General features: G+C 35.4%; 1 protein-coding gene across 2 annotated transcripts in view; it reads left to right on the forward strand.

Moving 5' to 3' along the window:
• CTNNA3 (catenin alpha 3) overlaps positions 1-18405 on the forward strand; it is a 1866967-nt gene that overhangs the window by 93824 nt on the left and 1754738 nt on the right. For both annotated transcript variants that reach the window (XM_059170124.1, XM_059170125.1), the window contains exon 3: positions 6352-6544. In XM_059170124.1, the coding sequence (XP_059026107.1) occupies positions 6352-6544 (193 nt within the window). The remainder of the gene's footprint in view (positions 1-6351; positions 6545-18405) is intronic.

Here is an 18405-nt window from a genome sequence, read left to right on the forward strand (position 1 = left end):
CGGGGTGTGGGCCTATTCTTACTGATTTTGAGGGGCTTTCTCTGAACCTCCTGAATTTTGATACTCGTTCCCTTTGCCATATTGGGGAAATTCTCCCCAATAATTCTCTCCAGTATACCTTCTGCTCCCCTCTCTCTCCTTCTTCTGGAATCCCAATTATTCTAATGTTGTTTCATCTTATGGTGTCACTTATCTCTCAAATTCTCCCCTCGTGGTCCAGTAGCTGTGTCCCTCTTTTGCTCAGCTTCTTTATTCTCTGTCATTTGGTCTTCTATATCACTAATTCTTTCTTCTGCCTCATTTATCCTAGCATTGAGAGCCTCCATTTTTTATTGCACCTCATTAATAGCTTTTTTTATTTCAACTTGGTTAGATTTTAGTTCTTTTATTTCTCCAGAAAGGTCTTTTATCTCTCTGGAGATGGTTTCTCTAATATCTTCCATGCCTTTTTCGAGCCCGGCTAGAACCTTGAGAATTGTCATTCTGAACTCTAGATCTGACATATTACCAATGTCTGTATTGATTAGGTCCCTAACCTTCGGTACTGCCTCTTGTTCTTTTTTTTGTGTTGAATTTTTCCGTCTTGTCATTTTGTCCAGTTGAGTATATGAAGGAGCAAGTAAAATACTAAAAGTGTGGCAACAACCCCAGGAAAATATGCTTTAACCAAATCAGAAGAGATCCCAAATCATGAGGGGGGAGAAAGGGGATAAAAAGAGGTTCAAAAAGGAAGAAAGAAAAAAAAAAGAAAAAAAAGAAAAAAAAAAGAAAAGAATTAAAAAAAAGAAAACAAATAAAGAAAAATATAAAAAAGAAAAATATATATATATTAGATAAACTAGTTAAAAAACGTTAAAAAAGAAAAGGGTAAAAGTTAAAAAAAAATTTTACCAGAAGGCGAGAAAAAAGCAAAAAATGAAAAAGAAAAAAATTAAATTAACTGCAAGATTAAGAAAAATCACAGGGAGAAAGCCATGAGTTCTGTGCTTTGCTTTCTCCTCTTCTGGAATTCTGCTGTTCTCCTTGGTATTGAAACTGCACTCCTTGGTAGGTGAACTTGGTCTCGGCTGGATTTCTTGTTGATCTTCTGGGGGAGGGGCCTGGTGTAGTGATTCTCAAGTGTCTTTGCCCCTGGCAGAATTGCACCATCCTTACCAGGGGCCAGGCTGAGTAATCCGCTCAGGTTTCCTTTCAGGAGCTTTTGTTCCCTGAGTGCTTTCCGTAGAGTTCTGGAGGACAGGAATACAAATGGTGGCCTCCTGGTCTCCGGCCTGGAGGAGCCAAGAGCCGGGGGCCCCACTCCTCAGTGAGCCATCAGAGAACAGCGCCCAGTTACTCCCGTCTGCCTGACCTCCTGCCATGCTCCGAGCTCACCAAGCCTGCGTCTGGTTCAAGGTAACACCGAGCTGTGAGCTTACTGTCGGCTCTGTCTCTGTAGCCGGCTTTCCTGTTCCAATACCCGTAAGCAATGCAACACTCAGACACCCCCGATCCTTCTGTGACCCTGCAGGACCTGAGGCCACGCTGACCCCGCGTGGGCTTCGGCCCGGTTTAGCCTCTGGAGTGATGTCCCTCAGCGGAACAGACTTTTAAAAGTCCTGACTTTGTGTTCCATTGCTCTGCCACTTGCCGGGAGCTGGCCCCTCCCCCCGGGGTCTATCTTCCCGTCGCTTTGGATTCATGTCTCCGCCAGTCCTACCTTTCAGAAAGTGGTTTTTTTTCTGTTTCCAGAATTGCTGTTCTTCTTCTCTTCTATCTGCCAATGGATTTTCAGGTGTTTGCAATCTTTAGATAAGCTATCTAGCTGATCTCCCGCTAGCTGAAGTAGTCTCAGCCTGCTACTTCTTCGCCATCTTGACTCCTCCCCTCCTTAAGTGTCAATTCTTATAGGAGTCTCAGTACTTCAGTCTTCCACAGTATTTTAGTTAACACAATGAAGGTTGTTTTTGGTAGGAAATAAATAACAGTTGAAATTATCAATAACTTGAAAAAGGGACCCTTCCCTTCCCAAGAGTAGATGGATATCTTTTACTTTAAAAGATTACTTGTTTTACTGTAGACAACTGTCTATAGACAGTTTTATTTTTCTACCCTCTGCTTTCCTTCATAACTCTGAAGTTTTTAGCTCATTAATACAACTTAAATGTCTTCTATTTTATTTCGCACAATAAAATTAACTCACGGAAGCAAAGGTAGCCCTGAAGTTTCTTGTGAGCTATTGGAGGAAAGTTAAAATTCAGTGTTTTAGCTAATAAACAAAAGAGGAGATGGTGTTAACATGGCCTTTTTATACTACAATGATAATAGAATTAGAAAGATAGATTGGGAAAGAGCATGGTTATAGAATATATATGTATTAACCCAAGTTGGCATTTGGAGAAGACTTTCTACAAAGCTAACATTTGAAGTGCTAAAGACTTTGTTGTATTAATGCAACAAATCAAAGTAAATTAAGCCTCATGCCATATTCTGCAGTACTCCTATTGTATACTAGTGTTGCTCTATATAATGACAGTTGATAGCTAGATTCACTAAACATCTCAATTTAATTATCAGTATCTTTGGAGCATCTAGAGAAGCACATCTGAATTAGGAAAGATTAGAAAGCTTTTTTTTGCACTTTAAATTTCAGAATATAAATATTATACAACATTAAAAATATACCTAGTTTTATGGGATTTAAATGTGCAGAATTAATAAAGCAGGGGAATTCTTCTTTTCATATTATTTGAAGTATCTAAAGTAGGACCATTTCAGTAGGGAGCTCATTTCTGTATCTATGTATGTATGAAGGTGTGTCTGTAGCCTACCTCAGATTTACAGACTAAAGAAAGTGAATGAACCCAGGGTCTTTAAGAGACTGCAGGAACCAAAAAATTTCCACATGGCAGGGACCCCCTAAGATCTGAGAAAGAGAAAAAGGGGAGGGTTGTGTATGCGTGACAAAAAGGAAGTTTAGGAAGACATAGACTATGACTTAAATTAGAATCATCTTTGCTGTTAATTCCAACTGAAGTTTTTTGTTGCTTATAAAAATATAACTGATTTTGTATAACTGAAAAAGAGAATGAGGAAACAGAAATTATTTTACAGCATATCCTGAAAGCTAATTTTTACTGATTGCTGGTATTTCTTCAAGAGGTGGGAGACTTTTTCAGATAACAAATGCACTCTCAACCTTTCTTGAGAGTCATTTGTTATCCTGGGTCACAGTCACTGAGGGGAATTGGTTAGTTCCTATAGGTAAGTTGAGGTTAAAAAAAAAAAAAAAGTTTTTTTTTTCAGTCTTCTTTTTCCCCCTAGAGGATTACCAAACCATCTTTACTTTCTGAAATAAAGTGAATCATTGAAAATGTCACTTGAGTTTAATCAATATTAAATAACTGTATTTTGGAGTATTTCAGAAGACATAGGTATAAATGATTTAGAAATGGGAATAACTTGCTGGTTGCAATTGCATTTATTTTGATGGAAGCACAATGTTCTTATACAATGTTCTTTTCACATTTCTTGTTTGGCATTTATTGTAAGGAGCAAAGCATTTCTGGAATGCTCATTTTAATTTCAAAGCTCAGGCTAGTCTATGGAAAACATTTGGCACATGGAGGATCTGAACAATAATAGAGGAATGTTCAGTGGGAAGCGTCATGAATTGTGGCACCTAAAATACATTCTGAGGGAACATTTAGACAATGAAACTTATTTTTCATTTTAAACAAAGATTTTAAACTAGGTGCTATCATTTGTCTTAATCTGAACCAATATCTTTTAACTCTTGATATATAAATTAGACTGACAATAGTGAGAAATTTGCCTTTTGGAGTATGAAAATCCATAATAAGTCAGGCATATTATCATCTTTATTTAATACATAATAAAGACACTTGGCCCTATTTGACTGCTTGCAAAACATACAGAATGTGTTCTGTTAACGGACTTCATTACATTTAGCACAGGGGACCCCAAGGGCAACATGAGGGTAGTCCCAAGAGAACACCTCTGACAAGGATCCTATACAGATTTTCTGTATCCGCGTGGGGAATGGACTAGAAAATGTGCATTAAATGTCAACCAATATCTGTGTCATGTTGTGGATTTTTTTTTGAAGACTTTATTTATTTATTTGACAGAGACACAGAGAGAGGGTACACAAGCATGGGAATGGTGAGGGAGAAGTAGGCAGGGAGCATGATGGAGGGCTCGATCCCAGGACTCTGAGATCATGATCTGAGCCCAAGGCAGATGCTTAACAACTGAGCCACCCAGGCTCCTCATGTTGTGGATTTTGTAAGACATTTTACATATTTAACCTTCACACAGTCATAGGGTAATATGATTGTTCTCATTTTCTAAGAGAAGAAACAAGGACTTGCTACAAGGTACTGTACTATGGGTTGTGAACATGAGAATAAAGCACATTAGCATAAAGCAAGGGGTCTATTGGATGGAGAAAGAGAAGGGCAGGAAAAAATTATTTTCATCTACATTATTTCCCCCATAACTTATAAGTTCTTTCTTAGTTGCTAGTTAAAAAACTGGGTCCAGATATACAAATAAATATGTTGTGCTCTATAAGCAATAAAAAAGCCAAACCTCTATGAGCTACAGAACAGGAAGGTTTATGTATAGCACATTGTCAAAGATGTGGTGAATGGTTGTTAAAAGCCTTGGCTATTTGATGATAAGTTGGAGTCTAGCTTTCTATAGGAGATTCAGGTCTGCCATTTTAAATATTGGATACAACTTTTTTTTTTCCTTCCTCTATAGTGGGTATCTTCCAGCTTTGCCTATAAAAATATTAACCAAAGTTATTATAATATTAACCAACCAAATATTAACCAAAGTTATTATTGGGATTCAAGGTTTAATTAATAAATGGATATTTTTTACAATGTAATTTTGTATGAGATTTAGTTTCCAAATACAGATGCTTCATTTTTTTTTAAGGTTTTCTTTCTTTCTTTATTTATTTGAGAGAGAGAGAGAGTGTGAATGGGAGAGGAACAGAAGGAGAGGGACAAGCGGACTCCATGATGAGCATGTAGCCCAATGCAGGGCTCAACCTTTCAACCCTGAGATTATGACCTGAGCCGAAATCAAGAGTGGACACTCAACTGACAGAGTCACCCTGATACCCCAGATGCTTCATTTCTATCTCTAAATAATGGCCTTATTATTAGCTTATCCTTTTTTTTTTAAAATAAAAATGATTTTATGTATTTAGTAGGGAGAGCACAAACAGAGGGAGTGGCAGGCAGAGGGAGAGGCAGACTCCCCACTGAGCAATGAGCTTGCTGTGGTCTAGATCCCAGGACTCTGGGATCATGACTTGAGCTGAAGGCAGACGAGTAACCGTCTGAGCCATCCAGGTGTCCCTAGTTTATTCCTATTTTAAACATATTTATAAAAGGAATAATGCTCATTATTAATGTACTCAGACAATTCAAAATATAAAGATTAAAAAACCCCTCTTTTCTACTATCCTGCTCATGAAGCCATATATATAATACATATTTTATTGGACACCTACTTTGTGCATTGTTTTGGGTGCTGGAGGAAAAAAACCACATTTTCTGCTTTCATGGAGTTTACATTTTAGTGTTGGGAGCACGAAATAAACATAAACAAAAAAAATCAGGTTCTATAAGTTTTGTGGAAATATAAAGTAGGATGAGGGGAAAGATTGAGAGAGGGTAGGGATGGGATAATCAAGAAAGTCCTCTTGATAGGAGACTTTGAACAAGACCTCTTTTAGAGTCCTAATGAGTTAGGGGAGAGTGTAGGAGACAGGTAGGACAGGTTACAGAGGGCCAATATGTAGGTCATGATTTGGGTTTTGTTCCTCTGAGGTAACCAGTGTTTTATGTTTGAGTGGTTCTGTACCCCCTCCACGTTAATCTCTATACTTAGACTAATACTTACTAGTACTTACTAACCGAATTATGATGATTTTTGCCACCCTCTTAATATAGATTGCTGGCTACAAAGTGCTATAAATAATTTTTATATGTAAATATTTATAGATACATATAATATACACACACACATGCACACACTGCATTTCAATAGTAAAACTTGATAAATTTCAATCTCTGTGGCTCTTCTTTCCTCTAGTTCTCTCTTTCTCCCTTCTTATCTCTTTCCTTCTTTCCTTTTTATCTTTAGTTGGAAATTCCATAGTGGCTGATAATATTGCTCTTAGTGTATTGACTTGACTTATGAGGGTGTACCAGTAGTACTGGGAATAAATCATGTTTCTATGAAATACTTCCTTTTGTTCTAGGCTGTGATGTCCCAGGACTATGTTCTCACAATTTGTCTAATGAGTGGCTTGTATTTTTCCAATTTTAGGTTACTACACTTGTAAATTGTCCCCAGAATCCTTCCAACAGGAGAAAAGGACGTTCAAAACGAGCCAGAGTCCTCCTAGCTTCTGTGGAGGAAGCAACTTGGAATTTATTAGACAAGGGGCAGAAGATTGCTCAGGAAGCCACAGTTTTGAAGAAGGAGCTTACTACTGCACTTGAGGAAGTTCGCAAAGAAAGTGAGTACTCTAATTCTGGTCAGGAGCAAACTGTATATCCTTAGGGTGTTAGTTATGGAATTAGATTTGTGAGTGTTTTGTTTTTGTTGACTTGAGTTTATTAGCTCTACAAAGACCTCTGAGGAGCTAGCTGTGGGAGGCAGAGTGGCTCATTAGTCAGCTCTACGGCTCAGAGTACTATTCCTGGTTCTTTCCTTCAGTTGTTTAGTCCCTGCGGGCTCTTTCTTCCCCTCACATGCCATAGTTTATCCATAATAAGCAAAGAGAAGTGTATCCTGTTTTGTCATAGATATAATGAGAAATGACTAATGAAGCTGAAGTTGTATTTTCCCATACATAAATAAATTATAATGTTCCTTGTTAATAGTTGGAGATAATAAATTACAGACCTGACCACTCAGGAATACATTTTTTATTTTTCTATTTTCTAGTTTAGATTTACTAAACTTAAAAATAAATGCTTTGCATAAACTATGCATAACTCACGTTATTGCTAAGTTAATATTATAAAATGAAAAAAGGTACATTTTACCTTTTGATGTATTTACTTATGATACTACAACAGTTTTCTAACAAATGTAAATATCATTCGCAGTTTGTCCTATTTATGCATCATCTTGCTGCAAGGAACTATTTTGAGAGGATAAGAAAACTTAAATATTCCTGTTTGGCTGTGTGAAAGAGACTTGGGGTGTTGAAATATTTCTCTTCCCAACATAACTTTATGAAAATCGGGAAATGTTTGCTAATTAAATAATTAAGATGAATATAGTAGCTACAATAAACTTTACATCAAATATAAGGGAGCTATTTTTTATTTGCTATATATTGTTATATGTGATTTATATTTTATAGAGACTCTTCAGAAAATATAAAGAAATCATAATGCCCAAGATAATTTCTCATGAATTCATCATTCCTCCCTCCCCCCTGCCATCTTAGACCCACTCTTTGTTCTGCCCTCTCTGTTCTGGTACCATCATTCACATTAGTAACCAAGTCAGTTTGGACTCTTCTTTCTCATTTCCCTCTCCCTTCCAGTTAGTCTCTAAGTTTAACAAATTCTGTCTCCTTTTGTCTTTCAGATCTTTCCCTCTTCTCCATTACTAATGTTGACTCCTGAATTTAGGATTACTGCATTGGCCTTACCTTATACCAAAACCAAATATATCCTTTAAAGATGAAAATATACTCCTTTTGCTTCTGTGCTTAAAATCCTTTCTGTAGCTTTTGAAGGATTAGAGGGACTGTGTTTCTGGATCAGGTTCAGATGTTTAAACTTAGCTCCCTCAGCATTTCAGAATTGGGCTTCTGCCATTCTCTCTTTTCTCATTTCCTGATTCTGTCCCCCTCAAACTTTCCTTCAAACAAGAACTTAAGGTATCTTGAATGGCCCATGTTGCACTTCTGTTACCAGCTGTTCCCTTTACCTGGATTCCCCCTCTCATTCAGCCAATTATTCATTGTAGCAAAGCTCAGCCAAGGTCTTTTTCCGGGAAGTGTGTACTGACCTCATAATGCTGATTTAGATGTCTCTCTTCCCTGTCCCCACAGACTCTGAACCTCTCTCTTTCATAGGCTTTACTACTTCATACACCAAACATTAATTTACTTGTTCAGTAAATCTAGACCCTTAATTCCTTGAAGGTGGCAAATACCAGGTCTTATTTGATGAGCAATGCCTGACACATAACAACCACCTAACAAGTGTTTGTTAAATAAAAAAAATGGAGCATCATTTTTTTCACTTTATATTATATAATTTAATAATGATTTTATCTTTGCACTTGTGACATTATCTCATGGTTTCTTTGCTGAGTCTTTTGATAAGGAATATGAATGCTATCCTAGTACTGTTTTTATCACATAATGTGATTTATTTTACAACATAGTTTTTATAAAACACCTAATAATAAGTATATATAACACTGGTCATTCTTAGGGAACACTAATAGCACAAGTTGTCATGAAATGGTATATCTTTAAAAAAAGTAAAATAATAAAATTATTTTAAAGAAAAGGTCTCAAAGAGAAGTACATTTGAATTCTAGGATTATGTTATATATCCTTCACTATGTTCTATTATAATGTGTGAAATCACATGATGTGATATATATGGCATATGCTGTATACACAACAAATCTATTTGGTTAAAAATCACCAAGTGCTTTATACTAGGATTCTTTCTGACAAACTGCCAAATTGAACTCCCGCCACTTGAGTGTGGGAGGAAAGCAGTGAAATGGCAAATGGTTCTGGAATTTGGGGAATGGCCAATGCTTATCCTATGGATAGCAGAGATAGTAACAGTAGAGCACTGTTCTGAAAAACTTGGAAGGAATTTTAGCTCAGTGGGGAGTTGAAGAATCAGGAGATTGAATTCTGATTCAAGCAGCTCTTTGATACTAGAAACATATTTTATTTTCCTGCCTTTTTTTTTTTTTAAAGGGCTTTGTCCAGTGGCACAATACAAAGGACTAATGAAGAGCAAATAATAAGTTTAAAGTATTTGGGAAAGTTAAGAAATATTGGAGGTAGAGGATATTTTTCTTTGTATATTTATTGACTTCTTTTCTTTTCTTTTTAAGATATTTATTTATTTATTTGATAGAGAGATAGAGAGTGCATGAGTAGGTAGAACAGCAGGTAGAGGGAGAGGAAGAATCAGGCTTGGGATCATGACCAGAGCTGAAGGCAGCCACTTAACTGACTTAACCATCCAGGCACCCCTTATTTTCTTGACTTATTTTCAAAAAGAATTTGAGAGTAATTTAGAAAATTTATTCTTCTACTAAAGGCTGTAATTTATATAGCATTACAACAGGGTTCTGTTTTAATCTGTTTCACTGACTTTAGTGCTTTAATTTGAGACCTGAAGTGATAAATAATGTGGACATTTGATTACCTAAAGAATTTGCCTATGGACATGGATAGTATTAGGGGAGGATGGTGAAAGGAAAGGTCATATGTGGGTCGAACTCTAGAGATCCAGCAAAGTTGGCCCACATAGTGATTATTTTTCACTCATGATCTTACAGCTTACCTCTATACTTACATCTAAACAATGGCAAAATATTAAACCCAGTATTTAGTTTTAGAGTATTCACATAACAATTAGCTAGGAATTAGCTAAGAATCGTTTACAATGCTTGCACTACATGTTTTGCCTTTGGTATATATACTACCTTCATATAGCCTCTATTGTACCCCTATAATGTACAGACATTGCTTCTAAGTCACATGATTGGTTATATTTAAGGTTTTATTTAGTGATTTACCAAGAATAGGAAATACAGGAAAGTGCATACATTATTGTGAACAACTCAATGCAGTTTCACATTGTAAACACTCGGGTCAAGAAATAGAGACTTACCAGAATCCTAGGAGCACCCCTTGTGCCTCCAACCAGTTATTTCTTCACCTCAGTGGTAACAATTATTCTAGGTTATTACATGTTAGTTTTTTGCCTCTTTTGAACTTTGCATAAGTAGGATCTATATAGTATGTTGTATCTCCTGATTCTGGCTTTTTTTTACTCAATGTCGTGTTTGTGAGGTCTCAACATGTAGTAGTTCATTCATTTCATTCATAAATAGATCATAATTTATTTATTCATGTTAGATTGATGGACAGTTGAGTTTTTACAGTTTTTGGCCGTAATGAAGAGTGCTGCTATGTACATATTTTCGCATTACTTTTGGTGCCTAAATATAGATTTTCCTGCTGGTTTATATTTATGATGAAATCGCTAGGTCATAAAGTATATATTCAACTTAATAGATTTTACCACACAGTTTTCAAAGTAGATTTTCTAACTGACACTCATCAGTAATGCTTAAGAATTTCAGTTCCTTTATATTCTTACTAACTTGGTGTTTGCAAGAGTCAGTGTTTTTGATGCAAGTGTATATGGTGGCTTTCTACTGTAGTTTTAGTTTTTATTTCTTTGATGACTTTTTGTATATTCTAGATATGAGTCTTTTGTTAGTTGTGGATATTAAAAATATCTTCTTTTTTCATTATATTAAACATTTTTAATATTTAGAAGTAATTTGAATAAATTGGAGTTATTTTATTCCTTTATGGATAGAGATTTTTCTGTTCTGCTAAAAAAAACTTGGCTTACTATAAGTCAAAAAGATATTCTCATATGTAATCATCTATGGGCTTTATTGTTTTGCCATTACAATTTACCTGGAAATAAATTTTTATGAATGGTCTGAGTGAGGGGTCATGATTTTTTTTTTAATATGGGAATTCAGTTGATCCAGTATTATGTGGATGCATATGGAAGTTTAATTGTTTTAGTGTAGTTGAAAGAAATTAGTCTTTCTCAATTGAATTTCTTTGCACCTTTTTTTGAAAACCAGTTGACCATTATGTGTGTGTCTACTTAGGAACTCTCGTGTTTTATTGATTTGTATGTCTACTTATACCAATATCATGTTATCATGATTATTGTACCTCAGAGTAAAATAAAATAAAAATTATCTTGATTTTGTAATTTTAGATCCCTTGTACTTTCATAGAAATTTTGGAATCAGCTTCTTAATTAAAAAAAGAAAAAAAAAAGAAAAATAAAATCCTGGGTGTCTCAGTTGGTTGGCCATCAGCCTTAGGCTCATGATCTCAGGGTTCTGGGATCGAGGTCCACATCGGGCAGGCTCCCTGCTAGGTGGGGAGTCTAGTTTTCCTTCTCCCTCTGCTTGCTGCTCCCCCTGCTTGTACTCTCTCTGTGTGTGTGTCAAATAAATAAGTAAACTATTTAAAAACTAAACAAAAATAAGCAAACAAAAATCCTTCTGGGATTTTGATTGGGATTAAATTGGGTCTATAGATCAATTTGTGCTGAACTGACATTTTAATAGTAATGAGTCTTCTGATTCAAAAACAAGTAATTGATTTTGTGGTGTTGTGAAATGGTACTTTAAAGATTTTAATTTTATGTCTATCTTTTATTTTAAAAAATAATTATTTATTTATTATTAAAGCTTTTATTTATTTATTTGCCAGAAAGTGAGTGTGCACAAGCAGGGGGAGTGGCAGGCTCCCCGCTGAGCAAGGAGCCCAGTGTAGGATTTGATCCCAGGACTCTGAGATCATAACCTGATTCAAAGGCAGATGCTTAACCAACTGAGCCATCCAGGCATCCTGCAAAGATTTATTTATTTTATAGAGAGAGAAGGAGGGAGAGGGAGCGCAAGGAAAGGGAGGGTCAGAGGGAGAGAGAGAGAATCTCAAGCAGACTCTGTGCTGAGCATGGAGCCTGATATGGGCTCAGTTTCATGACCATGAGATCACTATCTGAGCAAAACCTAGATTTGGGTGCTTAACCAACTGTGCCACTCAGGCACCACTTTATATCTATCTTTAAGTTTATGACACCTTTGTCCTGCCTTTTCCTGTTTTTAATTCTGTCCAGTGAACTTTTCATATCAGTCACTGTACATTTTTAGTTCTTGAATTTTCATTTGTTTTTTAAAAAGTTTCAGTTCCTATGGAAATAGAAATAGTTTTCATTTCTCTAATTTCTTTCCAAATTCCAGTTCCCTGCTGAAATTTTCATCTTGCCATTATTTCTCTTGAATATCTCAATTATAGTTAATTTCTGTATAGATATATGGCATTCTTTTTTAGTATATGTGTTGCCAAAGCGAGCACAGATATATGGCATTCTTACAGGGTTGTTTCTATTGTCTGTTATTTCTTTCATTTTTAAAATTTTTCTTTTTATTTTTCAGTACCCAATTTTGTTTCCTGATATCTTGGATAATTTTTTTATTGGATGCTGAACACTTTGTATGACACATTGTAGAATTAATTTTTAAAGGTTGGTCTATTTTTGGCTAGCTATTATTCTTGGGAATAGCACCTCAAAGTCTGAGTTGAAAGTATGAAATATTTTGGATTTCCTCCTAAGCAGACTCAGACCTCCAGTTTTATCTTTCTTACTTCCTGAAGGAGGGAAAATTTATTTTCCCAGTTTCTCTTTCTCTCAGCTGCCATTTTCTTTTTACTTCTCTCTTACTCAATGTTTCTACCATTTGCTTTCTCATAATGTATATACATACCGTCAATTTCAGGTAGTTTTAGGATCTAAATATCTAAATATCTAAATATCAAATGCAAGCCCATTAAAATAGGATGAATTTTTTTAAGGCTTTGGATGTATAACAGGGTTTATTGAGTATGAAACAAAAAACTATAAAGAAAAGACTAATGTATTTTATTTTATCAAAATTAAGAACTTACATCAAAAAATTCGTTAAAGAAAATGAAAAGACACAGTTGGAGAAAATAGTGACATAAACACAATAAGAGATAATCATAAGAACATAAATCAGTAAGAAAAACAAAAGAAAAATGGGCATAAAATGAATTTTACAGAGGAATAAACACCAATGAAAATGTAAAGAGATATTCAGCTTCACTGGTGGTCAGAGATATGCAAATGAGGTATCATTATCATTTTTTGCAATTCAGTTGGCTGAAATAAAAAAAACCTGACATGTTAGAAAGACTTTGAAGCAGCAGGATTTTTTATACTCTGCTTGGTGGAGTGCAAATTGGTACAACTACTTTGAAAAATAATTTGGATATGTCACTTTTGTTAAATGCCAAAGTTCCATATATATGTGGGTATGTATATTTCTGGACACAAATCAATTATATTTCTGGTGTTGTTGGTGCATAGGAATGCAACTGACTTTTTTGGATTGGTACTTGTTCAGGTATTATCTCTGAAATGAAACATTCGGATGGTTATTTTTAAAAAGAGGGAAACATTTGACACATGCAAACACACATGGCCTGTTTCTTTGGGATTCCTTATGATGGTAAGATTATGGTACTTTATTTGGCTTATGTGAGAAACTAATTTTACAAAAATGATATGATACAGTGTATGGCATTTGGTGTTCATACATGAAATTGCAAAGAACAGGGAACTGTAACAGATGTGTGTATGGGTATACCTATATATCTGTATATCTATATATCTAATCTGTATGTGTGCATACTTTCTATTAATAAACATTATTTAGTTTGTTGTTTGGAAAAGAAAGTAAGTAATGATTGGGTTTAGCAAAAGTCTGAAAGATTTGTCAGTTAAATTTAAAGTTGTAGAGGAAACTTGGTTGTAGAGGAAATTTGCTTTACATGTAACCTAGTAGTACTGTGAGATCCCTATAGCGGGTAGTCTTCTCAATTATCCTGGTTTTAGCTTTTGCCTTCAGCTAGTAAAAAAAAAAAATTAGATGGAATTACAGATTTGATTAGAAATGAAAAAAAAAAGACATCTTTTTGTGTTTCTTCAATGCTTTGATTAAAAAAAGGACAAAAATTATGTGGAATATTAAATAAACATGGTTCAGAGTGTCTTCCAATTTCAAATAAAATAAGGGCTTACTATGAGAGAGAAGGGTTGTAGAAAGGAAGTGTATAGTCAGTATTTCACTAAGTTATCATTAAGAGAGTGAGAAGATTACAAAAGTAATCATATTTAGACTTGTATGCCCCTTCTCTTGTAAATATTTGTTAATATTTATAGCAGTTGCCTAATATTTATCTATTTTGGTTAAATATTTGGCATCTGAATTTGGTTTTAATTTGGGCCCTGGAAATATGGAAATAAATAAGATGTATCTGAGGTATTAATAATCTACTGGGGTAAATAGATGTGTAAACAGTTGTAATAGTGTCTGATATAAGTGTCATAATGGTATGTCTCAAAGGCTGTTGAAGCTCATATGAAGCAGAAATAAAATAGTGACTGTAAACTTCCATTTTCTGGGGCGCCTGGGTGGCTCACTGGGTTAAAGCCTCTGCATTCAGCTCAGGTCATGATCCCAGGGTTCTGGGATCAAGCCCAGAATCGGGCTCTCTGTTCCGCAGGGAGCCGCTTCCTCCTCTCTCTCTGCCTGCCTCTCTGACTACTTTTGTTTGTCAAATAAATAAATAAAATCTTAAAAAAAATAAACTTCCATTTTCTTTTGTTTTACCATTAAATTAGGGAAGAGAAATCTCTGTCATATAAGTGAGTACATATATAATTGATAGGAAGATGTGGTCTATGTCTAGCCTTCTTTTCTCAGAGACTTGCATTTCTTTTCTTTTATTTAAAAAAAAATTAAATATTTATTGAAACCTTTGTCTAGGCCAGGGTCTGTTCTATGTGCTAGACTCACAGAAGTGAACTAGGCAGACAAAGCTTGCCCTCATAGAGCTGTCTGATATTTTAGTAGAAAGATAGGTAGTAAACAAGTAAACAGACTTACTTTTAATTCTTCAAAGGGTATCTGATTCTTTTTCCTTTGAAAACTTAAACATAATGTTAACAGTTTTCTCATGCAAACACTAACTGCTTTACCTTAATAATTATACATTTTTAGATTCCCAGTGACATATTGTTGACCTTGAACAACACAGGAATTAGGGAAGCTAACCCCCATGCAGTCAAAAATCCAAGTGTAACTTTTGACTCCCCCAGAACTTAACTACTTAATAGCCTACTATAGAAGACTTACTGATAACATAAACAGTTGGTTAACACATATTTTGTATGTTATACATATTATATATTGTATTTATAATAAAGTAAACTAGAGAAATGAAAATGTTATTAAGGAAGTCATAAGGAAGAGAAAATACATTTATAGTACTGTACTATATAAAAAAAAATCCACATATAAGTGGACCTATAGGGATCAAACCCATGTTTTTCAAGGGTCAGTTGTAAAATAAATATAAAAATATGCCTTCCTTAATATATAAAGGGATAATTAATTTGAGATTTCAAGAACCCAGACAGGCCAAGATGCCTACACAGGTATAGCATAGCACTAATCAAACCTCTATATACTTTAGGATAAATTATCTGGAATGCACAGTATAACACCAAGAGTCTTGGCAGTTATTACTACCAGAGCCAGCAATTGGAAACATGTACTGCTGGCTTCATGTTGATGTGTGTCAAATGAGAGAGGGCTTGTGAATTTGTTGGAATCCTGCCTCTGTTAAAATACTTCCCCATCTATTTTTAATTGTGGGCCTCCACCAAGGCTACTATGAGCCAGTTGGAGGGCTAGGAAGATTAATGAGGAGAGTTTTGAATCCATTAAGGCCCTCTAACTATAGCTCTCCTTCCCAAATATGGGGCTATGGCATTTTATACTAAAAGAAATGCTATGCTCTTTAGGGTCTAATGCAGGAGCCTCCCAACTGTATGTTTTTAAAGCTTAGGCCAGTAGCAGCTGACAATTTGCCCCAGTTTGCATGGCTCATGAGTATTTCTCGCAGGGTAGGCGATATGGTTAGTGGCTAGGGGACTGTCTCCTCCCTGGTGAGAAGTAAACATTTTATTTGAAAAATGCACACATTTATCACATGCATAATACGTGTATTCAGGGTATTTAAAAAATTTATCCCTCTTTATACATTTCCATAGTTCTTCATCTTCATGATTTGTAAGACCCTAGGTTTATAGACCTTTCCAACACGAATTAGAAATCAAGATTTACCATCATCTGTATTAGTCAGAGAAAACAATTACTTCTAGAAATGATTATTCCTGGAAAATGGTATCTTGGAAGTATAATAAATCTTCCTATCAGTATACTTGGGCACTTACTTAAACAACAAATGCTATTATAGAATTTCCAATATTGAACCTTTAAAAAGTTACCTATTCCTCCTTGATTATTCAGTGCATTTTTATTTTTGTTTAAGGGAAAAATTGTATCCTAGAGAAAATAAAGATTTAAAAAATTTACTGGTGTCATTTTGGGTCACCTGTGTTGAAAGATCTTATCTTTTAAAGCTCAGCTGTATTGAACATTTATTTATAAGAGAAAATAGCAGTTCATTTTTAGTTAACTGTCCCTAAGTAACAGGTCAGCTCCATCTACTCTGCTCAACAACATTGCAGTTAGGACTTAGATAAAATGTTTGGTATTTACCACCAATTACTCACAGCCTATATATGGTTTCAAAGGCAACAGCTGCTGCCTCATTATTTCCATCTATTGCTATGTTGATGTTGTATATATTTAACTGTTATTATATCTCAAGAGTGTTCTTAGATAAGCATAAAGTTACAAATACAATAATCTTTCTACCAAATACGTTGTGCTTGAGGAGATGCAGTTCATTCTTCATTTGAAAGGGGATGATGAACTCTTGTTCTAACACATTTTAACATGCATACATGGTGTCTTGTAGCTGGCAGAATGTTTATGGAAACACTTCCATTGAAGACTGATGAGCTAATTAGCTACATTGCTTGTAATCTACTAATTGCTGGAACACACTCAACATGGCATCCCTCAGTGTTCACTTGAAAAATCTGCGGCAGGCTTTTCTTATAGTGCATTTGATATTCTCAGCAAACTTCTCAGTGTTGCCCATCTTGAAGTGTTGTGTGGGCAGTTGGGAAGTACAGTACTTGATGTGTGTGTGTCACTTGTTATGTTGGACCTGAGACATATAGACGGGCTGATTTGAGAAAATAACTGCAATGTCAGTCTTGAAAGTAAGAGGTATTCGGTAAGCCACATACCATTTACTCTGATGTATAGCTCAGAGATAGGAGTAAAGATTTAATGCATGTGATCAGATTGATTCGTAAGTGAGGAGTCCTAGAAACTAAAACATGGACTGAAATCTCGGCTGGTAAAGAGTCTGAATTCAAAAGTGTGACACATATATTATGACTTTTGTTTTCCTTCATGGCTGGAGAGATGGCACCACTCTTGTGTGCAAAGGTAACAAAGGAAGTGTAATGCTGACAAGTGATCTAAAGTTTATCCTCACCGGTGATAGTTCTGAACATTATTATTTTGTGGCATATTATAGTGTTAAAAGAGAGCATTACGCTGTTGGCAGTTTCCCAGTGTCAGGAACAAGAGTTTTTAGATTTTCTATTCTTGACTCTTCTCATCTCTTTCTTCAGTTTCAAAGGAAGTTGTGCTCCTTTTTACTCTTTAAAACTTTCCAGCCTTACTTGGGTCCTCATTAATGTCTTCTCTTCTTTTGAGAGACTTTTCTTCTGTAGTTGTCTTTTCTTTGCCTAGTCTGTTCATTCATATTACTTTTACTGGTTCTTTCTTTCTTTCTTTTTTTTTTTTAAAATTTTATTTATTTGTTTGACAGAGATCACAAGTAGGCAGAGAGGCAGGCAGAGAGAGAGAGGAAGGGAAGCAGGCTCCTCACTGAGTAGAGAGCCTGATGTAGGGCTTGATCCCAGGACCCTGGGATCAAGGGTCATGACCTGAGCCAAAGAGAGGCTTAACCCACTGCGCCACCCAGGCGCCCGTTACTGATTCTTTCATCACACATGTTACCTTGCTGCTGCTTGATAATTGGCAAATATTCAATAAAAAAGCCATTTCCCAATAGAACTAGAGGACGTTATGCTAAGTGAAATAAGTCTGACTGAGAAAGACAAATACCATATGATTTCATTTATATGTGGAATCTAAAAAACAAAATAACTGAATGAAGAAAAAAAAATAGAGGACAATCAGACATATAAAAACAGAGAGCAAACTGATGGTTGCCAGGGGGTTGGGGGTGGGGAATGAGCAAAATGGGTGAGGGGGAGTGGGAGATCCAGGCTTCTAGAATAAGTCATGGGAATAAAAGTCAGTAGTATTTTAATAGCAATTGTGTATGGTGACAGATGTGGTGAGCTACATTGTGATGTATTCTTGTGAGCATAGATTAGTCTCGGGTGTGATCACATAGTGATTCTACACACATTAGAATCACTATGTGATCACACCCGAGACTAATGTAACACAGGGTGTCAGCTATGCTAAAAAAATTCCATTTCCTTTAGTATGCCCTTTTTTTAAACTTCTTAT

The sequence above is a fragment of the Mustela lutreola genome, chromosome 4 (genome assembly GCF_030435805.1).
Source record: "Mustela lutreola isolate mMusLut2 chromosome 4, mMusLut2.pri, whole genome shotgun sequence".
Lineage (NCBI taxonomy): Eukaryota > Metazoa > Chordata > Mammalia > Carnivora > Mustelidae > Mustela > Mustela lutreola.